The 24,327-nt window shown below is 42.1% G+C and overlaps 2 protein-coding genes across 4 annotated transcripts in view; one reads left to right on the top strand and one right to left on the bottom strand.

Moving 5' to 3' along the window:
• The window catches only part of ATP7B (ATPase copper transporting beta), a 72,832-nt gene extending 67,553 nt beyond the window's left edge, over positions 1 to 5,279 (bottom strand). Inside the window, exons 1-2 of the mRNA XM_045978409.1 lie at positions 5,198 to 5,279; positions 5,004 to 5,107 (exon numbers count right to left, since the gene is read on the bottom strand). The gene's annotated coding sequence lies outside the window, so the exon portion shown is untranslated. The remainder of the gene's footprint in view (positions 1 to 5,003; positions 5,108 to 5,197) is intronic.
• Positions 5,280 to 5,975: 696 nt separating this feature from the next.
• ALG11 (ALG11 alpha-1,2-mannosyltransferase) lies at positions 5,976 to 24,268 on the top strand. 3 transcript variants are annotated; one of them, XM_045978413.1, is made up of 4 exons: positions 5,976 to 6,086; positions 11,525 to 11,755; positions 14,984 to 15,915; positions 23,685 to 24,268. In XM_045978413.1, the coding sequence occupies exons 1-4, from the start codon at positions 6,043 to 6,045 to the stop codon at positions 23,717 to 23,719; spliced, it is 1,242 nt and encodes a 413-aa protein (XP_045834369.1). In that variant the 5' UTR covers positions 5,976 to 6,042; the 3' UTR covers positions 23,720 to 24,268. The 3 variants fall into 3 exon arrangements, with proteins under 3 accessions (XP_045834369.1, XP_045834367.1, XP_045834368.1); XM_045978411.1 differs by lacking the exon at positions 23,685 to 24,268 and adding an exon at positions 18,621 to 21,172; XM_045978412.1 differs by lacking the exon at positions 23,685 to 24,268 and adding an exon at positions 18,707 to 18,811.
• Positions 24,269 to 24,327: the final 59 nt, after the last annotated feature.

The following is a 24,327-nucleotide window of genomic DNA, read 5'->3' as shown; positions in this document are numbered from 1 at the left end:
GAGGACTGTGCTAGCTAGCTTCTTTCCTTCTGGTGTAGGAACAGAGCAGGCAGGCCCGGTACAGCACTGCCCGGGGGCAGCAGGGAGAGGACCCCCGGCTGGGGGCGGGGTGGCACGGAGATGCTTCTGACTAAACCAGTCGGTCTGCCAGGATAGGGAGAGGCCACAGATTACTGATAGTAACAGACTCGCTGATGGGCAGCTTTTAAGGCTGTTAAAACACACACACATACCATGGAGTTTAAAAAAAAAAAAATCCATCAGAGACTGACTGGACTGTAATTCACCAAAATATTAACACTGGTTCTCTGTCAGTTGGAAGAATGGACTTTTTTCATTTCTAAAAATTAATAACCTAATGTAGTAAAAGCAAATAATGAAGGAAATTTATAAATATGCTAACAGTCATACTAAGAGTGATAAGAGTAACAGTCAATTTTCCCCTTTGGGGCTTTGTTTTCCAAATCTCCCTTATAGAATTAAATTACTTTTATAATAGTAATTTTTTATTTTTATTTTTTATTTTTTTTTAAAGATTTTATTTATTTATTTGACATAGAGAGATCACAAGTAGGCAGAGAGGCAGGCAGAGAGAGAGAGAGAGAGAGAAGCAGGCTCCCTGCCAATCAGAGAGCCCGATGTAGGACTCGATCCCAGGACCCCGAGATCATGACCTGAGCTGAAGGCAGTGGCTTAACCCACTGAGCCACCCAGGCGCCCTATAATAGTAATTTTTTAAAAGAATTCTGAGTGTTTCTAATGCCAGCGCAGAGAACTTTTGAGTTTCTGTAGGGACTGAGGCTTTAACACAACTGATGCATTCTCAATCCACTGATTTCACAATTACTGGTGTTTTAAAATCGTATTTACCATGTGGGTTACATCACAATAAAAAGTCACTTTGCTTTGCCCTTGACTTTATCTCATGACCTTTGATCTGCTCAGGTTTTCTCCTTTAACTTCGTTTTTTAATTTTTATTTTATTTTATTTTTATTTTTATTGTTTGTTTTAATTTGACAGAGAGAAATCACAACTAGGCAGAGAGGCAGGCAGAGAGAGAGAGGAGGAAGCAGGCTCCCTGCGGAGCAGAGAGCCCCATGCAGGGCTCGATCCCAGGTCTCTGGGATCATGACCTGAGCCGAAGGCAGAGGCTTTAACCCACTGAGCCACCCAGGCGCCCCTAACTTAGTTTTTTTTTTTTTTTTAAAGTCAGACATTTGAGAATTTCACCTGGTAATGATTCTAATCCTATAGATAAAAATAACATCACACCCACTGGAATATGGACACTTCCCTGTTACCCATGGGACGGCATCAGTGACCAGTCATCATAGCCCTGGGCCATCTCCATCCTTGCCATGAAGATAAATGTCAGATAAAGAAGCATTTAAAATCCAATTCTCTTGCTGCCCCCACCCTCCACCATCCCCAGCCCCGCATGGCCCCAATTTATCCCCAGTTACTCGCGTACCAACTACACTCTGTGTGTTGCTGGTAGGATTGCCTGACACACTGACACTCTGACACTGAGGAGTCTAGAAAACACTTCTCTCCTGACACAACAACTCCACAGGGAATGAGACTCCCAGTTCTGCAGTATTTCAGTCACCTTGGGTCTGGGTGGGCTAACCCCTGGCAAAGGCCTCTAAGCAAGTCTCCAGCAGCTCACTTCCCCACTCACCCTTCTTTGGAGGAACACCTCACACTGTTTGCCCAGGTTCCACAAACTCCCCAGTCTGTGGGACAAAGTCCAAAGACCTGAACAACAAGTCCTCCCACCATCACCTTTCCAGCCCTGCCAAGCCACTCAGAACAAACCCATCTTTCCATTCCTATCCTCTGGACCTTCGCACATGCTGGTCCCTACCTGGGACATCCCTCCCTTCACTCTTCCGCGTGCCCAACTGACACACAGCATTTCTCCTTCAACACCTCACTCATGCAACATGTCTTCTTGAAGTTCTTTTTTAGCCCTTATATTCTGGCCTTTGAATGCTCTGCTGTGTAGAAAACTGTAACTGTCAACTCCAAAAGCATGTGGGTGGACCTCTATTCCATCTTTGTGCCACTCTCACACCGCGGTTCTGCTTTGGCTCAGAGAAAAAGAAGCTGCTCCATATTGGTCAGGTGGAATGACCCAGCTCCACAGACCACCACCTCCCTTCCAGTGGCACTGTTTCCCCAGACAGGCTTCTGAAGAGAAAACAATGGCAGGGGAGGGGGCGGCAGGGGAGGGTAGGGAAGAATCTTGCTATAATCCATTCATTCAAGAACGCCTGTGGTGCACCTATTATTATGGGCTATGGAAAATATTTTTTTAGATACAAACCTGGGGCTCCTGGGTGGCTCAGCTGGTTAAGCGTCTGACTCTTGGTTTCAGCTCCGGTAGTGATTTCAGGGTTGTGAGATCGAGCCCCAAGTTGGGATCCTTGCCCTGCACAGAGTCTGCTTTAGATTCTCTCTCCCTCTCCCCTGCCCCTTCACCTGCTGTGCAAGTGCTCACACTCTCTCTCTCTCTCTCTCTCAAAATAAATAAATAAAATATTTTTTAAAAAAACAAACCTGGTCCCTACTTTCAAGACGCAGAGTTGCAAAAAAAAATTACTATATCCAGATAAGTTTAAACAATCATACCAAACAGTATACCAGGTGTCAAGGAAGTCTGAAAGAAAATACCAACCTGAAAAAGTCAAAAAGGCCTGCCTAGGACTCAATGCCAGATTTGCCTCTTACTACCTATAGTACCTTGGGCAATCTTCTTAACTTCTCTCTGCCTCAGCTTCCCCATCTGTAAAGATGAACCCTACCTTGTATTGTATACTTTCTCTCCTCTCTGCTTCAGCCACTCTGGCTTTCTCTTACTGTTTCTCCAATATTCAGGTTACTCCTGACTTAGGACCTTGACACCTTCTGGTTCCTCAACCTACAAGTCTTCTCCCAAATCTGAACAATTCAGGTATCTACTCAAACACCCATCTCAGAGAATTTCCTGACACCTAAGATAGCATGTCCCCTCCCATGTTATTCAAAATGCCCATAACCCTCCATTATTCACAATGCTTATTAGTACCAAAAATCACACTATTTGTATACCCTTTTTTCTTAAGATTTGTTTGTTTTAGAGAGAGAAAGAGCAGGAGCGGGAGGGGCAGAAGGAGAGGAGAGAATCTCAAGCCAACTCTGGGCTGAGCATAGAACCAACGTGGGGCTGGATCGCATGACCGAGATCATGACCTGAGCTGAAACCAAGAGTCGGATGCTTAACCAACTGTGCCACCAGGCCGCCTCTTTGTTTACCCTTTTAAATTTCTGCATCTCCCTCTAGGGCATAAGTTCTTTGAGGGCAGGGTCTTAGTCTTACCCTGATCCCCAGTGCCCAGAATACCAGGCATATAATACTTAAAAAAAAAAAAAAGTTAAATAAATGGTGGTAAGAGGAAAATAAGACCTATATTAAAGGGTTTTGTGCACACAGGGGGATATAAAGTGCTTAACACAGCACCTAGCAGTGGTAAGCTCAATAAACGTGGCTAATACTATTATCTGAGGAATCCAGAAGAGGGTGAGGTCAACAACGGGAGAAGTAGTTACCAAAGTTTCCAGGAAAAAGCATCTTGAGCTTGATCTGGAAGGATAAGGATTTTTCTGAGAGAGAGGTGGGGGTGCTGCAAGTGTCTCCCCGTCTGAGACACCCCTCCCTCATGTGTTCTTCACGTCTCCCTTAAATGCAGAGTCATCACACTAAAATCATCGATTAGCCAGCCTCTCTCTATAACCATCCATTTATCCACTTGCCTTTCATTGCTATTCCACCAGAGCCCAAGACAGATTTCACTACAAAAGGGCACACAATTATGTTAACTTGGGAATCTGCAGACCGGAATTTCACTACATGTCTATCCTGAGAAATATTCAAGTGTCAGCACTACAAATCATGTACAAGGATGTCCATTACAGCATGGCTTGTGAGGGGAGGAAAAATTAGAAGCATCCAGAAGGATCACCCACAGGGAAAAGATAAACATACTATGGTATGCACATGGTATGCAGCCATACTGTACAGAGGTCAAACCAAACAAGACAGATGCTTATGTACTAACCTGAAGCAATCTCTAAAACACAGTTCTATTGAAAAGTGGGGGGGGGAGTTGGAGAATTACACTATGTGGTCTCATTTATGTGAAATAAAACAAAAATTTTAAAACCACCCACATACAAAACCTAAAGATTTCTCTAGATCCACAAATTTTTTTAAACCACAGTATTTTCAGCTCTTCAACACCATGTCTGAAACACAGTAAGTTTTCGATCAATGCTTGCTAAACAAATGAAAACATACGTAAATGAACATAAAAGGACGAGAAAGTAGATCTGCTTTTCATGCTCAATAATTCTGAACTGTTTGCATGTTTAAGTCACGGCAATAGTGTGTTACTTGTGTAATTAAAATGAATTCAAAATAGTTCTTTAAAACAGAAAAGTTGCAAGGGTCGCATGAGTGGCTCAGTGGGTTAAGCGCCACTCTTGACCTCAGCTCAGGCAGGTCTTGATCTCAGGGACCTGTTTCAGTCCCCCTGTTGGGCTCCACAGGGGGTGTAGAGCCTACTCACCAAAAAAAAAAAAAAAAAAAAGTTGCAGGACCTGAATACATCATAAAGATATCCACGCACTCTGAATAACTTCTCTAGGTAATTAATTTAATCGTTCTGGGCAATTAAGAGCTCTTATACAGCAACTCGACGCTCACTTTACATCTCCAGCTTTAGATCCCTTAACACAAAGATGAATGGAAAAGTGCTGGGTTTTAAATTGCTCCTGCAAACCCCTTAATGTCATACCGTTTCCGAGGGTGCTCTTGCTACGATCCCCGACTCCCCTGGGGCTGGGATTCTGGCGCCCTGCCTTTCGCGCGCACACAGGGTGGCAGAGAAAGGCCGGCAGGTGGGCGTGGAAAGTCCTCCAAGTAGGTGTGAGCACACAGCACCCGGGGAAAGAAACTTACTTTCCGACTGCCCTCTTCTCTGGCTGTAATGTCTTTCCTCGTTCAAGCAACCTCTGTCGGGGGAGCCAATTTCTTCGGTGATCGGCTCAGAGCCCGCAGGTCACCTGGTTAGTGGAGGAGAAGCGGGGCGCGTTAAAACCCGGCGAGCAGAGGAGCCGGCTGTGGGTGGCATCTCTGCGGCTCGGTTCTCTCACCCGAGGATGGGTCTGGGGACGGGTCCCTGCATTCAGACCAAGAGGTCAGCAGCCCTCGTCCTACCGACTGGTTCAAAGTTACGCGCCACGGCGCCCTGGCCCTGGGGTGGGGGTTGGGGGGGGCGCCGCGGGAATGAGCGCAAGAGCGGAGGGTGGGCCTCGGACCCTCACTCACACCCGGAGGCGGCCCGGCTGGTGCCCCCGGCGGGAGCCGGTACTCCCTCCAAGGTCTCCGCTCCCTAGGGCCGGTGCACTGCGGACTGGGTCTTCGGCCTCCGGCGTGTGCGGCGAAGGACAGGAGGGCGGGCGAGCGGCGCAGAGCCGGACCGCAGATGCAGATCCCAGGGTTCGCCAGCCGCCGCCGGGGAAGGTGTGGCGTGGCGGGAGCCGGGTTCGGGTCCGCTCCGCGCCTGGCGCCGAAGCGCCGCTGATTCCAAACGCTGCAGCCGCCGCGGGAGTGAACTCCGCACCTGGAAAAGCGATCCGAGCTGCGCAAGGACTTCCCATTGGTCTCAACGGCCGGCGGGCTCTGGGAGGGGGCTTCCAATGGGGGAGGGGGCGGAGGGCGGGTGCGCCGCCTGTCCATCACAGGCCACGCCCTCCCCAGCCCAACTCCCACTATGGCCCCACCCATTGGAGGGGCGGGATCCTTGTGCGCCACGCTGAAAACTTGGCTCCTCCCCGGAAGATTCTATTGGCTAGAAGGCCATGTGACGCTACTACTAACAGCCAATTGGAACGCACAATGGGCGCCGTGAGGGCGGAGAGCACACCGCCCTCTTCCTCAGGAGCCAATAGAGAAGAGGAACAGGAAAGCGCTTCCTGAGTTCGGGGGTCGAGGGAAGATGGCGACCACCAAAGGGGTTTGGTGCCTGTGCGAGTTATTGAGGTGAGGAGCAGGTGGTGTGGGTCTGCAGGTGTTTTGTTTCACGGTAATATTTGTCTGCCCAATGCAACTGAAATTTGCAGGGAGGAGGGGTCTTCGTGTCACGAATCTAGGCAAATCCTCAAGAATAGTGGACGCTCTTCCTCTCGCTTTGGAGTCTTCTAATTAGACTGGAGTTGACTGGGTCAAAGACTCAGTTCCCCGCGTTTTCTTCGCCCGCCCATTCCAGTGAGGGATCGAGGTTCCCTTTCTGTTTTTTCTCTCTTTCTCTCTCCAATTATTCTTTCATTAATTATTCATATTCAGTCCTCAGTTTTCTTTATGATTGAGCCACGAATCATTTTCCAAACTATCGTTTCTCTCTTTTTTGGTAAAGAATAAATTGGCTCTTCTCATATCGTAGTTTCCCCGCTTTCACGCACCAGAACTGTCACTGTTAACATATGTCACTTAGTATGTTAACCTTAAAAATAAAACCGCTATCCTACCAGCAAAAATGGTTTTGTTTTGTTTTGTTTTGTTTTTGTTTTCCGGGAATAGCGGAGAATTGCATTTCTGGATGCACAAACTATGGCAAAACCGTAGGCAAGTCCAAGAAAGGAGAGGACCATTGTTTTTTAGAGAAAGAGGAAGTTGGGGGGGTGGGGTTGAAGGAAAGTCCTTTAGAAAAGCAAGAGTGGTGAGGATTTCTCTGGCCGAGGTGCAGGAGTATTCTTGTAGGAGATGCGATGTACACCATTCCCTGTGGGGGTCTATTGGTGATGATTTTTTTCCTGTTTAGGATTCTTCTTTGGGGCTCTATAATTGACAGCTCCTTCCCTTTAGGATTTTTATGTTGGAGGCTATGATTGACAGTTCTTCGTGAAATTGACATTTGAGTGATAGAGCTCCTTTTGCGTTGCCCCTTCTGGCCTCCTGACTCCATTTTAGTGAGGGTTCTTTTTATTTTCACAAATGAAAAGTTTATGTTGAATCCTTTGCTTCATGATTATCCATTGATCTTTATTTCTGGTTGATGTAAGAATAGTTATGTAAAATTTTTTCGCATAGGTAATACATTGTTTCTTGTAGAAAAGTTAGGAAACAGATGAGCAAAAGAGAAAATTCGCCAGGCAAGCTACCATCCAGAGATGGTTACTGTTGACATTTTGGTGAAAAAACAAAAACAAAAACAAAAAAACAAACGGACTTTTTCCCTATATTAGTTATTGAAATACTACTGTATTTTATGTATCTTGCCCTATGTTTATTTAAAAAAATAAAAAGACCTAGTATATTCCATCTACACAGTTCTTTCAACACCTGCCTATTCAGGTTGAAAATTTGTAATTAATACATAGCATCCTGAATAGCAGTGGATATATATTCTCTCCAACATTGAGGTATTGTTTCTTCATTATTGTACTCCAAATTCTATAATGATTATTTAAAACATTTTGAATAGGAAATTCTATTTTCAGAGGCTTCATATTCTTCCCTGCTATTTGAAATATCCCTAACTCAGTCTTTGCGCATTATAATGGCTAAAGAAATATTTGTGGAATGAATGACTCACTGTTGATTACAGTTATCTTTTTTAAAGCTTTGTGTTTCTATGGTAAGCATTATTTAATGGCACATATTTTTAGTTATATTTAAACAAATTCTAAAATGGGTAGTTTTTTCTAAAGATTGATTTATTTTAGAGATGGGGGAGGGGCAGAGGGAGAGGAGGAGAGAGATTTCTTAAGCAGACTCCCTGCTGAGCTTGAAGCTGGACAAAGGCTGGATCCTAGGACCCTGAGATCATAACCTGAGCCTGGCGCTTAACCATCTGAGCCACCTAGGTGACCCTAAAGTGGGTAGTTTTATTTTTTTTTAAGATTTTGTTTATTTATTTGGCAGAGAGTGAGAGGGAAAACAGGCTCCCTGCTGAGCAGAACCCAGGACCCTGAGATCATGACCTGAGCCGAAGGCAGATGCTTAACCCACTGAGCCACCCAGGCACCCCAAAAGTGGGTAGTTTTAATGTGCAAGTACTATAGGATGTTTAATAAATGTATTTATATAGTCTGTGTCTTTGAAACTAACTGACTCAATAAAGGACTGGCTCAACTTTAGTCATTAACATGATTTTTTTTTCCTGATTTTAAGTTAAATCATTCAATCTGAAAAGATATCCCGTGAATCTTGCCCACTTAATTCATTAGAAGGAAATGCCATAAAAATCTTTGTACTCTATAGGTCAGCCACATTTTAAATTAAATTGGCTTTTGGCTGTTCTGGGAAAGCTTTATAATACTGCTTTAATACATGAACTCATGTATTCCAAATGTTAAATAAATAACAAATCTTACCACTTCTCTCAAACTCTGTTCATCCTTTAATGCCATGGTTCTCAAAGTATGGTCATAGACCCTAGTAGGTCCCCAGGACCCTTTTAATAGTTCTTCAAGTTCAAAACTGTGTTTATAATAATTTAAGATAACATTTGCTTTTTCATTATCTTTACATTTGCACCAATAGTGCAAAAGTAATGGTGGATAAAACTGTGGCTTAGCACAAATTGGGCAATGACATCAAAGTGTTCTTACAGTTTTGTGTTTTTCAACACCATGCACCTGCTAAAGCCAGTTTTACTAAGAATGTCCTTGATGAAATAGTAAAAATTATTAATTTTGTTAAATATTAACCCTTGACTTGAATACATATCTTCTTAATATACTATATAATGTCTCCATACTGCAGTATGATGGTTATCTCAAGGAAAAGCTCTTGTATGATTGCTAAGTTGCAAGTTGAATTAGATACTTTTTTTTTATGGAACATAGTTTTTACTTGAAAGAATTACCAACAGATAAACTATGGTTCTTCTGACTTGGGTATTTGAAAATGAATGAAGTGATCCTCTCACTTCAAAGAAAACAAGTGACAGAATTTGTTGCTATTAGTAAAGTTTAAACTTTCAAGTGAAAATCGGAACTTTCATGGGGCACCTGGGTGGCTCAGTGGGTTAAGCCTTCGCCTTAGGCTCAGGTCATGATCTCAGGGTCCTGGGATCGAGCCCCTGCATTGGGCCCTCTGTTCAGCAGGGAGCCTGCTTCCCTCCCCGCCCCTCTCTCTGCCTGCCTCTCCCTACTTGTGATCTCTGTCTGTCAAATAAATAAATAAATAAAAATCTTCTAAAAAAAAAGAAAATTAGAACTTCGGAAAATTTTTATCTGCCATTCAGAGCTTGACCACTTTCCAGTAATTAAAAGATTTCCTTGATAAGATGGGTAGTGGTATTAACAAATGTGATTTGGGGATATTGTACGATGAAATGTGCCCACATTTGGGAAGTCACTATGAGTCGTGAACCAATAGTTTCCAAATAATCAAGTCTTGATGTTAGAAAATCATGTATAAGTAAAAGATCCATTCAAAGTACAAGATACACCAATAGATTTCAGTATAACAGTATGAAAAGGTCATTGACTGGGTTTCATATTCCATGTTGTACCTGGCCATTAAGAAATTGCCACTTGTCTAATTTGGTATAATATTACAGAAAAATACTGTATCAGAAAAGACTATTTAAACATACTCCCCTTTTCTACTACATTTCTGAGTGAGCCTGGATTGCCTTCATACACTTCATGTAAAACAACATAGCACTAAGATTGAATGCAGAAGCAGATGTGAAAAGCCACTGTCTTCTTTTAAGCCAGACAGTAAAGAATCTTGCAAAAATACAAAATAGTGTTAGTCTTCGTACTGAACTTATTTATTTTTTTGGTTTGGAAAATACAGGGTTTTTGGTTTTGTTTTTAGTAAAAATAAATTATATATTAACATGTAATAGATTTGTCATTTCTTTTTAGGACAATTCATGTTTTTAATTCCTCAGGTTCATTTCTAATATGCTCAATTTGGGAGATAGAATCAATGTAAATGAGTAATTCCTAACAAGGGGTGATGTTTAGCGATACCTGGAGATAATTCTTATGGCTATAACTGGTACAGAACTATGGGCTCCAGTGGGTTGAGGCCAGGAACGGAGCCAAACATCCTTTCATGCATAGGATAGCCTCAGCAACAAAGAACTATGTGGTCCAAAATGTCAGTAGTGCCGAGGTTGGAAAATCCTGATAGAAACAAAAGCTGTATGGTCTTCAGTTATTTTAAGAGGTTAAGTTATCTGGAGACCAAATCACTCTAATAAGACAAATACCTCTTCAGGTATAAACTTATTCACAATAAGAAATTACACATGAGAAATTGTTTCCAAACTAAATATGAATAAGATACTTATTTCTCTGAAGAATTTATGTGTTTTCTACTTATGGACAATGAGAACTTTGTAACTTTACAAAATATCCCCATATATGCTTGGGTCATTAAGCCTTTCAGAGCCCAATCTCCTGTTCACTACGATGCACAAACTTAGACCTTCCATATCTTTGTTCCCCACCTGCCACCCCTTCCCACCAAATACTTTAACTCTGTTTCCCCTTGTTCTGAATTTCAGTATTTGAGTTTTAGTATTTTGGTATTTTTATGCCTTATAAGCTCCTTCTCCTTCCAAAGTGTAGGCAGGATATATTGCTCAACCCCTAACAGAAAAACATGCTTTGAAAAATTATTTTGGCATAATCTAAGAGATATTTGAGGAGGTAATAAGATTTTGTATTCAGGCAACAAATATTTAGTGGATGCCTTCTTTGTGCCAGTTATTATGCTAGGCATTGGCATCCAGTGGTGAACAAGCCTGGGTCTTCCTTGTGTTTGCAGAGCCGTAGTCAGCCTGGCAGTAAGAGAGCCTTTTAGCAGCAGGGAGTGAGTTCACTAATGTGTGTGAAGTGAATTGTTGGTGCATTTTTGGCAACTCATTTAGAGGCACATGAAAGAAGGCGGTGATTTTAGGATCATAGAAACAGATCAAATGCAGAACTTGTAATAGAAATGGAAGTATCTAAATTCCTTTTTTCCCCAGAAATTGTTCTATTTGAGGTACAGTGAGAGAATGAAAATGATTTATTATATCATCAAACTTTAAAAGTTCATTATTGATCATTCAAAGACATATTGCTTGGGTTCTGTGTCATAATTCTAAGGGTCAGATGCCATTCCTACATGTCTTGTTTAGGTTAGTAATTAAATTTGTTTTTAATCCTTTAACGCATACACTGTTAGGAGAAAGGTGGCTCATCATTGATTTTCACTGTCAATTAAAAAGAAAAGTTATGTTGAATCGTTAGCATTCTGGGGCGATTGGAATTAAAAAGGATTTGCCTTTTGATATTGGACATTTTATATGTGTTAGAATATTAAAAATTGAGTATTTTGTTAGCAGACTTCCAGCTATAAAAATTTTGTCTTCATTATTAATATAGAAAGCGGGTCTATAAAAGTAGACTTTAATTTGTAGTTTCTTTTGAATGGGTATTGTGTTGATTTTTACATTTTCCTTTTTGTTTCAGATTTTTTTATTCATTATTCCTCCCTGGGCTGGCAGTCTGTGGAACTTTATGCATATGTCTGTTTATTATCCTCTGGGGAATCAGACTGCTGCTACAGAGAAAGAAAGCATCAGTATCAACTAGCAAAAATGGGAAAAAGCAGATGGTAGTTGCATTTTTTCATCCTTACTGCAATGCTGGCGGAGGAGGAGAAAGAGTTTTGTGGTGTGCCTTAAGGGCTCTGCAGAAAAAGTAGGTATGCATCTTTCTTAGCTAATTTGCTTTATTATTACTATTTTTTAAAAAATCATTATCCAGATATTTACCTTTCTCTAGTACCTTATTCATAGCCAGGAATTAACTGTTCTTCAATAAGGAAATACTTCTGTTATATGCCAACCCACCTTATAAGATCCTGTGGAATTTTAGTTGATATGATAAAGAAATAAAAAGGGAGGGCACCTGGGTGGCTCAGTTGGTTAAGTGACTGCCTTCCACTCAGGTCATGATCCTGGAGTCCCGGGATCGAATCCCACGTCAGGCTCCCTGCTTCTCCCTCTGATCCTTCCCCCTCTCATGCTCTCTCTCGCTGTCTTTCTCTCAAATAAATTAAATAAATAAAATCCTTTTAAAAGAAAGAAATAAAGAACGAAAGGAAAAATACCTGCCCTTTGATTGTAAAAGTTAGTGGGGATACCTGTCACCTTGGAAGAATATGTAGAGAAGAACTTGAATAATAAACAAATACACCAATTCATAAGGAGTGCTTTAAACTGAATACTTTTAGTAGTAGTGGCACAGAGGAAATCATCTGTATGAAAGCATCTATTTGATTCTGATGTTGAGGTCATTACCAGTTAGATAGTCTTAAGTTACCATGTTAGAAAGAGTATGCTATTAAAACGGGTCATTTAAAGTTTTAGGCTTCGTTCTCCCCACCTGCACTCCCATCCTCACCCCAAAAATGTTTACAATCCCCTTGCAGAGGAGGAACAAACAGTAATGTCCAAGTTCCATTGATGGATGTATCATAGGAGGAAAACTGTTATTCTTCCATGGTTCCGCTACTTCCTGGCACTCACCCTTCATCCAGATCCAGAGCCTTCACATGGAATTCCCTCCACTCTACATTTCTATATTCTCGGCTCATCCTGGCTTCCAGCCACCACCCCTGTGTTAACCTCTGCCATCTTCCATAACTGCCTCGGTTCAAAACATTTTCTTTAATCTCAGCTTACTATCCATCTCCTTGAGGCCTTCCCTACTCCTACTCTAATCCCTCCAGTTCTTTGCTTCACATAACTCTGCAATAACTTGTCTAACTGGATTATCTAGCTTTTGAGGGCATTGGTAAAGTTTTGTAATAGCTCTACCAGGCACGGGCCCTAGATTTTAGCAGAGAGAGACAAGATAATAAGCAAGGTAGAAAAATACCAAATGGTGAGAAATGCTATGTGAGAAATACAACCAGGATAATTTGTGCGTCCATATTTTAGACTGAGTAATTAGGGAAAATCTCCAAGGAGGTAATACTTACCTGAAGTCTGAATGACAAAAGCAGCCGACATTTACTGAACATTTACTCTATGCCAAGCATTGTTGGAAGTGCTTTATAGGTGTTAGCTTACTAAATTCTCACAACAACCTTATGAGGTTTTTACTGTTACCCTCATTTGACTGACGAGGGAACAGAGTTACCAGAGTCCATATTATAAACCACAGACCGTACTGTCTGCCTCAGGAAAAGACAGTGAAGATGAGAAAAGAGAATTCAAAGCAGAGGGAACAGCTCCTGCAAGTCCCCTGGAACCCAGAAGGAGCTTGGCTTGTTCACAGAAAGAAACCCGGTTTGGCTGACCCTGTGGGCATGTGAAAGTGGAGGCAGGGCCCCCCATTACACAGGGCTTGAGTGAATAGGGTAAGGAGTATGTGAGGGTTTCAGAGAGATGACATTCTGCTTCTCTGTTGCTGCATTTCCACCCCAAAATGTAATGGCTAAAACAATGTATCATTATTTCTAACAGTCTGGGGACCAGCGGGTCCTGTTGGGAATCCCTCACGCCAAGCGGCTGCGGCTAGGTGGCAGCTGGGGCCGAGTCATCTGAAGGCCTCTATTAACGTGTCTGCTTCCTGGGCTGGGACGATTGCAACAGCTACAGCGGCTGAGGGTGGGGGGCATGGGTCAGGCATCTCTGTCGCCCCACAGCCTCTCCACATGACAGCCTTGGGTTTGCACAGAACATGGCAGCCAGACTCCTTATATGGCAGCTGACTTCTCTAGAGCAAGGTAGAAGTTGCCGTTCTCTTAGAGCCTGGGTCTAGAAACTGCCAACATGTCACCTTTGACATCGTCTGATGGTAAAAGGAGTCACAGAGCCTGCTGTGATTCCAGGGGAGGGGACATAGATCCCACCCCTCGATAAGTGTCAAAGAATTTGTGGCCACCTCATCAGAGTTGATAATCCCTTTTACATTTTATAGGATGATTCTGGCTGCTGGGAAGTGCTGTTAGGTGCTTGTCCTTTGGCCTGCACAACACCCTGTGGCTATCTCTATCAACACATTCCACAGAGTTGTGCAGTTTTCGGTTTGTATCTCACTTTCCCCCAGTGGACTCAGCTCCTTGAGGGTAAAGACTCTAATCTCTGAATCTCCAGAACCAAGTAGCTCATGCTAGATACTAAATAAATGTTTGATGACTCAGAGAATAACTAGAAACACAGTCAGAACAAATGCCAAAAGCATAAATAGTCAGAAGAGTGTAGTTTTACATATTTCCATTATAATTCTATCAGATCTAATTTTGATGGCAGGCTCCAGATCTAGCTTTTAGAATATTGTTGCATCTCTCAGATAAAAACACTGAGTAATGCTTTAGTACCTACGGTCCTACCTAAAGATACATTTAGTAAATTTTAATTCTTGTTTGTAATTATTATTAGTATTTTGTTACCATTTTATATTGAGAGAGTTGTCAAAATTAAGTATCTGAATATTTCTTAAAAACAGAATTAGCAATTTTTGTTGATGTCTGCTCTATGCAAAACTCTTTTTTTTTTTTTTTTTTTTAATTTGACAGACCGAGATCACAAGTAGGCAGAGAGGCAGGCAGAGAGAGAGGGAGAAGCAGGCTCCCCGCTGGGCAGAGAGCCCAATGTGGGGCTCAATCCCAAGACCCCGAGATCATGACCTGAGTCGAAGGCAGAGGCTTTAACCCACTGAGCCACCTAGGCGCCCCTGTGTAAAACTCTTAGAAGAGGAAATAGCAAAGGACTAGAGGTCTCATTTGGAGGACTAACATTTCACTAGCAGAGCAGCAGAAGACTCAAAGAGGAGCATCAGTAGACCAAGTATAATGAATGAAAAATCAGTGGAGGACATTTTTTTCCAATCTACAAATAACCCTCTTTACGATTGAGAGAAAATAATTATCTATAACTTTTTGCTAATGAAAACCTTAACTAATACATTCTATTTTAGGCATCCTGAAGCAGTTTATGTCGTTTATACTGGTGATGTTAACGTCAGTGGTCAACAGATACTAGAAGGTGCTTTCCGAAGATTTAACATCAGACTTACTCACCCAGTGAAGTTTGTTTTCTTAAGGAAACGCTATCTTGTGGAAGATTCACTCTATCCTCACTTCACACTGCTGGGCCAAAGTCTAGGGTCCATTCTTCTTGGCTGGGAAGCTCTAATACAGTGTGTTCCCGACGTCTACATCGATTCGATGGGATACGCGTTCACACTTCCTCTGTTTAAGTATTTAGGCGGTTGTCGCATTGGAAGCTATGTTCATTATCCCACAATCAGCACTGACATGCTCTCTGTAGTGAAGAATCAAAATGTTGGATTTAACAATGCGGCTTTCATTACCAGGAATCCTTTTCTTAGCAAAGTAAAGCTCATCTACTATTATTTATTTGCTTTTATTTATGGACTTGTTGGTTCTTGCAATGATGTTGTGATGGTCAATTCTTCTTGGACACTAAACCACATTCTCTCCCTATGGAAGGTTGGGAATTGCACTAACATTGTTTATCCACCTTGTGACGTGCAGACATTTCTGGACATTCCCTTACTGGACAAAAAGAAAACCCCAGGGCACTTACTGGTATCCATTGGCCAGTTCCGTCCTGAAAAGAACCATCCTTTGCAGATCAAAGCCTTTGCTAAATTGCTGAATAAGAAGGTGGCTGAGTCACTGCCTTCCCTTAAACTTGTCCTCATTGGGGGTTGTCGAAACGAAGATGATGAGCTGAGGGTAAACCAACTGAGAAGGCTTGCTGAGGAACTAGGAATTCAAGAAGATGTAGAATTTAAAATAAACATTCCATTTGATGAGTTGAAGAATTACTTGTCTGAAGCAACAATTGGTCTGCACACCATGTGGAACGAGCATTTTGGGATTGGTGAGTCTTCCTTTAAGTGACTCATTTGGTGCCATGAGATGTACATTCTAGGTTCTCTTGATAAAATAACAACACTGTGGAAGTTATCCTTCCACAGCTTTTATCTAGTTTTAATGCTCTTCCCCCAGTCTACCATGTAAGCTTTATTCATTTGCGACCCTGCAGGATGTGACAGGAGGTGGTCACTAATAATAGCTGATATTTATTGACTGCTTAGTGCATGTAGGTCGCTGCTGAGATCTTTGCAATTATTATTTGACTTAATCCACTCTAAAACCCTTCTTCATATAGGTTCTTATTCCCATCTTACAAATAAAGAAACTCAGGCACAGAGAGGTTTTGAACCTGCCCTTGTCTGACCACAGTAAGAGGTAGAGCCTGGATCCTCATTCAGACATTCCCTGCTCGTACCTGCCACAGTTTCTCTGCCCCACCTAGCCCCATCTGCAGACTGGGACAGGTTCCTGACCTCATCTCACTGAAGGGCCAGATCTGAATCTCTGGATGAGGCCCAGGTAGATGTATTTTGGTAAAGCCCCTCAGGTGATTTGTTGGGCACCAAAACCTGAGCCCAGTGGGCTCCTCACAGCGATTCTCTTGGTTCTTCTACTGATTTCCTACTCATTAGTGGAATGGCCTCTCCTCTTTCTGCCAAATCCCATTATAAGTGTCAGACTTTAATCTCCTTGGTCTTTAATTTAGCCTCCCTTGTTTTTTCTAGCACAAATTGCTCTCTCTACCCCTGACTCCCCATTAGACATACATTTTTTTTTTTAAAGATTTATTTATTTGACAGAGAGAGAGATCACAAGTAGGCAGAGGCAGGCAGAGAGAGAGGAGGAAGCAGGCTCCCCGCTGAGCAGAGAGCCTGATGTGGGGCTCGATCCCAGGACCCTGAGATCATGACCTGAGCCGAAGGCAGAGGCTTAACCCACTGAGCCACCCAGGTGCCCCTAGACATACATTTTGATGTAAAATCAAGTACTGGTTTGTGTCTAATGTGGTTCAGGATGTATTTCTCAAGAGGCTACTTTGTGCCTCACACTGCCAGGTGTTACAAGGGAAAGGGAAGAACATAAAAGTGAAGTTTCCTATACTAAGGCCATAGTTTATCTTATACTCTTGTCTCTCCTTGGTTGGTAGCACACAATGAAACCCAGACACACAGCCAGAACTTTTTGATTCGGCCCTTCTGCGTCTCCTTGCACGGAGACGTAGTGAGCATTCACTGTGCTGGGAGTGTACAGGAGGCAGGAGCTGGTGTTCAGGTACTTGCAGTTCTGTGTGTGCTAACGACCAGTTGAGTAGCACTTTGCTGGACAGGGCCTAAGAGCTGTGCCCAGGGCAAGGGCAGGTCAACATGAAAGCACCCAAGAGAAACACCTGACACAGATGTGTGAGGTCAGAGAACAATTGTCCAAGGAAATAACATGCCATGGAAACAGGGTCCTGAACAGTAATTTGAAGTTAGCCTTGCAGAAGAGAGGAGAATGTCCAGCAGAAGGAGTAGCTTTGTGACCCATGTGACATGAGGAGCATTAGCGGGCACACTCAAGGTGCTAAGATTTCTGGCCAGAACCTGCAAGAGGAACAGCACGCCAGTGGAGAGGGGAGCTGGGGCCAGATCACATGGCCACGTGAAGCCAGTGGGAAAAGAGAGACTGATTCCAAGTGTTGGATTTTAAAGCTTTCTGTTCCCTCAAGTTCACTGTGGTTGCCATGGCGTGGGGACTGGTGAGGAGCAGGGAGAGCCAGACGAGGGAGGCAGGAGGATGTGTTGGGCAGCCTCGATGAGGAGCTGCGTGTGAAGGTGGTAGGCAGACTCGCTCGAGGGAGATTCTGAAGCACAACTGAACAGAACTTGGTGACGACCTGGATTTGTTAAACGAAGGAGAAAGAAGAATCAGAGAGGCCCTCCCGGGGCTTTGAGTTTGGACAGCTGTGTGAATGGTGGATGGCTTTCCCCTAGAGATGGGCTCCAAGAGGAGAGGCAGTTGACGAGCCAGGTTTCCCATATGTAGACTTAGAATGATCCATGGGACACGGGAGTGTGTGTGTGTCCATTGGGCGCTTGTCTACACGAGTCTGCAGCGCAGGTGAGGGACCTGACCAGGGAACACAGACTGAGGAGTTGGCATCACTGTCTGGCTCATTCTGGAAGGTCCACGGATGAGGGTAGAATTGCCTAAGGAAAGTGTGCCCAGTGAGAGGAGGGCCCTGGTACAAAATGCTGAGAACGAGAACGGTTCAGAAGTGGGTAGAAGAAGAGTTGCCAAAAAAGGAGAAAAGAAGTAGAGGGAGGAGGGAAACCTCTCAATGCTGTTGTTTGAACTCCTGAAATTTCGCTCTTGATATTTTTTTACACCTTTTACCTTTCAGTAACCATTAATTATCTGTCATCTTGCTAACATTCTGTAGTCTTCTACCTTGTTTTCTAATCTGCAGTGTGTCTGTTTTTTATAGACTGTTCTTTCACCTGCTTGTCTGTTTCAATGAAGAGCGAAGCAGCATTATTATGAGGCTTAAAAACGAAAAAACGTAGAATTATTTGGTACCGTGGAAGTTTAATGAGCAGATTTATAGATGCAACAGACATTTACTTAAATTTCTCATGAGTGTCTTAAAATCTGTGGAGAATTCTGCTCATCCTTGTTATGAAAGCTCTCAAATGTTAAAAGACTACACGGTTTTTGTTTGTTTCTCAGGAGTGGTTGAGTGTATGGCAGCTGGCACGATTATCCTTGCCCACAATTCAGGGGGCCCGAAGCTTGACATTGTCGTTCCTCACCAGGGAGAGATAACTGGATTTCTGGCAGAAAGCGAGGAAGGCTACGCTGAGACCATGGCTCATATTCTTTCCATGTCTGAGGAAAAGAGACTCCAAATCCGCAGCAATGCTCGGGCATCTGTAAGCAGATTCTCTGATCAGGAGTTTGAACTGGCGTTCCTGTCATCTGTGGAGAACTTACTTAAATAATGCCATATCTGTACAAATTAAAGATATTTTATATAAAACGGCTGAATACCTTCATATGTTAGTATTTTCCTGAACGTTTTCTGTATTGTAATGAAGTCAGCCTAAACAGTTCTCTCAGCGATATATAGAGAGACAGGATATTTGTTTCAATGAAAATGAAAAAAAGGCAAAATTACCAAATAGTTTAAAATGAAAAAATTTTAGATTAGTATTCTGTCCCAAATTCTGAAAAATGTGGATCTGAAAGAAAAAAAATGAACAGTTGTAATATTGGTATAATCCCTATTTTTCAGATCCTGTTTGTCCAATCACTGTCCGTTAGAACCCAGGAAAAAGAATTTCCCTTTAGAATATAGGAAATGTGGAAAGGAAAATGGAGAACTGACAATTAGATCAGTACTTTAGAACTGTCCTGACATCTTGGGAACACAGAAAAATTCTGGTATATTTAAATTCTAAATGTACTATGGATGACCTTCTTAAATATATCTGACGGTTTTCCTTAAAGAGAAAAGACAGTTGAAGCAGGTGTCATTCCATTCTAAAAGCACGCAGCTAAAAGACAGAGGGACAGTGACTGCCTGCAGGTGTTTGTCAGGGGCAGAGGCTCAGAGTCTTTCCCTACCTTGGGGTTCACGAGAGTGGCTTTCTGTTTAGTGCTCCCAGTACATTTGTACGGATGGAAAGGGCTACCCTGGTATCCTGTCACAGTTCCACATCTTGGGAGCTGCAAGTCTGCTTGAAGCTGTTCAGAAGGTCAGAGTGAGAACATCGCACCAAATTGCTCTTCTCATAGTGACAGTGGCCTAATGGGCTCCGTCCTCCCGGGTCTCTGTTGGCAGCATCGTGCCTTGGGAGATGATGAGGTGGCTTTTAGAAAAGCACTCCAGGCTAGTGGTTAGAATACCTGGGCCCGGCCCCAGCATCTTCATTCACAAACATTGGACCTCCTAAGACTCAAGCTGCCTTCTTAAATGTTTTTGAAATTCCAGTTCTTCACCTATAATCTGTAGATGGTAATATCTGTCCTCACTACCTCTCAGTGACTCTGATTTGGGAAGTATGTGAAAGGACCTTGAAAACCAGAACTAAGTTTTTTTTTTTTTAAAGGTACTTTTATAAAGTAATTTCGTTAAAAGTAACAATATATAGTAAATGTCTCTTGTAATCAGTCCTCCTTATTAATGCGTGAAGACCAAGGGAGACTCATGGTTACTAAGTCGGTAGCTAGGACTACTGTGCTGAATCACTAGCAGTGATTTGAAGTATGTGGATATGCAGATAGGGCTCGAGAGACCTACAACACTTGGTGTTTGTGTTTTCTGCATACATAATTAGCTCCTTCTAATTATCTAATTATCTAGTTCAGTGAATGGACCTCTTGCACAGTCTGATACATGTGTGTAAGGGGCCTGGGAAACTCCTCATTCAGTCAGGGACCCCGCCAGCTTCATCACCTGCTCCCAGTTACACTGTTGACTCGTCTGCGGGCCACCTCTGTCATCAGATGAAAAAGCAGTAAAACAGAGTCCCAGGATGGTGGGACACAACACAGCTTTGGGTGGAGATGACTCAGTTCAGAAAAAGAAGACAGGTGGACGCTGGAGCTGGAAGGAACCCTACAAATCCTCGGGTCCAGTTTCTCATTTTCAGCTTTACAGACAAGAACACTTTAAAGACCTTAAGATTCCAGCCTCACAAAGCTGTTTAAGGACAACATCAGGATTATACATGGGTGCTCTGACTCCAGCCCAGTTGGTTTTCTTATCTTGTAGCTAGTCTTGGGGCAAGATTCTTGCCACTGTGCCCACAGTCACCCTTCTACCCTCAGAAAACCATAGGATTGAAAAATCGAAGTGGACTAAGCAGAAGGAAAGGATGCAGTATAGGAAAAAAGGATTCTGAAATTCCATAGAGCATTTTTTAATCTCATTTCTTCAAAATTATTTTTATTTGTCACACCCATCCTTGGAAACATACTTCGCATATCCATCCTCTTACCCTCTCGACCCTAGGCGTGTTGTCATGCCGGCCGCGACACTGTTCACTTTCCCTATTGCTAGTGTGGTTATTATGTGTCTTTTTTTCAGAATGTTTGATAACCATGAAGTGTCAAAACAATGTGTCAGCTACGGTCTGTCTGGAGAACTTCTGAGTGACTGTTCATTCCTATAAAACGTGGGTTTTGAGTGGTCCAAACGTGGTATATTTTGAAGCCCCAGCAGTGGGGATTCACATTCTTATTTAGGTTGTACATAATAAAATACATGTTACGTGTTCTTTGCATAGTAATCTCTTTGTGTCTGATATGATTTTTATTTAATAGATACAAAATGTGTTTGTATCTGTGATATAAAGTAATTTTCATTATCTTGGATACTTTCCTCCATATAGTACATATGCACCCCCATGGAGTCTCGCAATACTGAATTGTTACGTACTACTAATATTTCTTAAGCTCCGCGTGCCATAAAGGAAGGAAGGGAAGGAGGGAAGGAGGGGAGGGAAAAAGGAAAGGAAAGGGAAAGAAAGACAAAGAATTTAAAGGTAAAATTGTCTTGCCTCTTTTCTTGTACCCAAGAAAAATAGGTTGTCAGGCTCAATAGACATTTTTCTCTTAACGAATATTTCAGACCTACAAAACACTGCAGAGCTTCCTACACTTTATTTTAGTAATTTTCAGGGTTTTTTTACAAAGTCATCTTATAGACAAAATTATGAGAGAGTGGTTAGGGTAATTATAAATGTTTCAGAATACTTGTGTTTAATTATGTAAATGTACCCTAGACTCCAAGACTATGATATAATAGTGTCTGCTGAATCTTTCAATAGATTTGGGTACAACAAAAAAGTTACCCACAAGAAGTTATGCAAATTTCTAAAATCAAATTACATGCTTGTAATTTTCCCTCTCCCACTGTTCCTCAGCTGATTCTTTCTTCTCTGTCCCCACCCTAACTCTGAGGCCACCATTGGCTTTAAAGAAGCATCAGTTCTAATAGTTGAGGGCTTTATGCTCACTTGGACTATACATGTTAAAAGGTACTTGGAAGGGAAGTTAAGAGTTGATACACCATTTAAAGAATGATCAGTTTGATCATTGATACAGAGGTACCAAGATGCATAATTTTTAATAAAATTTATTCTAGGGGTGCCTGGATAGTTCAGTCGTGAAGCGTCTGTCTTCAGCTCAGGTCATGATCCAAGGGTCCTGGGATCGAGCCCCACATCAGGTGCTCTGCTCAGTGGGAAGCCTGCTTCTCCCTCTCCCACTCCCCCTGCTTATGTTCCCTCTCTGGCTGCCTCTCTGTCAAATAAATTTTTTAAAAATTCTTTAAAAAAATTTTATTCTAAAAACACATTCAGGTCTGATCAGTAGTTTCAACTTAACACATGGAGCTAAACGTAAATCAAGAATGAAGTGATCGATTGTGCCTCAAGAACATGATTTAGGTAATGGTATGCGTAAGATGGATAAGGTGAATTAGGGGCTGAAGTAGGTTGAAAAACCTTCATATATATATATATATACTTACCACAATGAATACTTCTTACTTTACAGCAAAGAACTCAAAATCTTAGAATGAATGAAAAGGCTTGGCAGCTATTAGCTAGAAACTTCACCAAGCATCTTGTCATTGGAGCAGACTGGATAGGCTTATTCTTAAACATTGACCTTAAACATTCATTTGACCTTAAACATCCATACCCCCCCACCCCCACCCCACATATAACTGAATAATCTTTGGATCTTTGGGATTTTCAGGAACCATGTTTCATTTTCCATGCATTCAAGCACTGCCTAGTATTTGTTTAGCACACCAATAGATTTAGTATGTCTGAACCACATAATGTTCTAAAAGTAAATTAAAGATGTATACACTGACCACTAAAAGACATCTAGAATTAATGATGCTCCAATCTCTCGGCGTCATGTATTACCAAGATTGACATTAACACAGTGGTGAGAAAGTTTTAAATATTCTCAAGCCTCATGATGTGACCATGCTGAGTACTCCAGAAAAGAGTAGATTATAACCCAAAACACCAAGTTGAAAGAACGGTACCTCCAACATCACCAGGAAAATACAGGCATAAAAGACACATCATGTAGAATTCATCCCACAATTAGGGGAATCCTGATACTTTCCCCACATTTAATTAAGTTATATCAAATGTAAACACTAAGCAGACCTTAGAAATAATCCAACCAACCCTTCCTCGTCTTTGTTTTCTTGGCTCAGCAATGGATCAATGTGCAATTTTAGTTGTATTTTTATCACAGAGCATATATTTTAGGCAGAATTCTACCACTTAGTAATGTAACATCTCTGTCCTTCATAGCAACAACACAACAAATCAACAAATGTCTGTTAAGCCCCAGGACATGTTCAATATTGGGATTGTTATAATGTGGCACTCTGCTAAGCCCCATATGTAAAAAGACCAGCATAAGATACAACGACCAGGTAGAGTCCCTCCCCTTAAGTATTTTGTAATCTACACATTTGAAGCTGTTAGAAATTAATTCAATAAAACATAGTAAAATGATTACTTGGTGCATAATTAACATGACATGCTTTGATCTTCTCTGTTCAGTTAACCTATTCCCTTAAGAGTCAACACCTGCTTCAAAAAAGTATTCAATAAAAGAAATTTCATTGTCATGGTTTTCTAAAATGGTACATTCATTATTCCAAGTGAATTACTTAATACACTGTATTGGTTTTCTTTTCTTGTCTTAACAAATTATCAAACTTAGTTAAAACAACACGCATTTATTATCTTACAGTTCTGCAGGGCAGCAGTCTAAAGTGGATTTCATAAAGCTAAATTCAAGATGTCAGCAGGACTGTGTTCCTTCTGCAGACTTCTGGGGAAAGTATTGCCTGGCCTTTCCCAGCTTCTGGAAGCTGCCTGGATTCCTTGGCCTCTGGCCCCTTCCTCCGTCTTCAAAGCTAGCAGCACCAGGCTGAGCCCCTCTCGTGCTGACATCTTCCTGTTCTCTCTTCTGCCTCCCTCTTCCACTGTTAAATAGCCCTGTGATTAGATTGGGTCCACCTGGATAATGAAAAAAAAGCCTTCCCCATTTGAAGGTCATCTGATTAGCAGCCTTAATTTTACCTGCAACTTTAATTCCCCTTTGCCATGTAACAATATGTTCACATTGTTGGGTGTACTGGGAGGGAGGGTGGCAGGAAGAGAGACACATTACTCTGTCTGCCTACCACATATATTGTCCCAAAGATTTCCTGATAGAAATTTAAAAGTAAAATATTAATTTCTACACTCAAATTGGTCAGTCTCAAGGTCTAGCCTAGTGATGGGTATTAAGGAGGGCACAGATTGCATGGAGCCCTGGGTGTTATAGGCAAAGAATGACTCATGGAACACTACATCAAAAACTAGTGATGTACTGTATGGTGACTAATATA

Source organism: Meles meles, chromosome 14 (genome assembly GCF_922984935.1).
Source record: "Meles meles chromosome 14, mMelMel3.1 paternal haplotype, whole genome shotgun sequence".
Lineage (NCBI taxonomy): Eukaryota > Metazoa > Chordata > Mammalia > Carnivora > Mustelidae > Meles > Meles meles.
This window is presented reverse-complemented; position numbering and strand designations above follow the sequence as displayed.

Coding starts and splice junctions, on each gene's coding strand:
- ALG11 (XM_045978411.1), top strand. CDS start 6,043: ATGGCGACCACCAAAGGGGTTTGGTGCCTGTGCGAGTTATTGAG. Junction 11,756..14,983: donor TTAAGGGCTCTGCAGAAAAA/GTAGGTATGCAT, acceptor ATTCTATTTTAG/GCATCCTGAAGCAGTTTATG. Junction 15,916..18,620: donor GAACGAGCATTTTGGGATTG/GTGAGTCTTCCT, acceptor TTTGTTTCTCAG/GAGTGGTTGAGTGTATGGCA.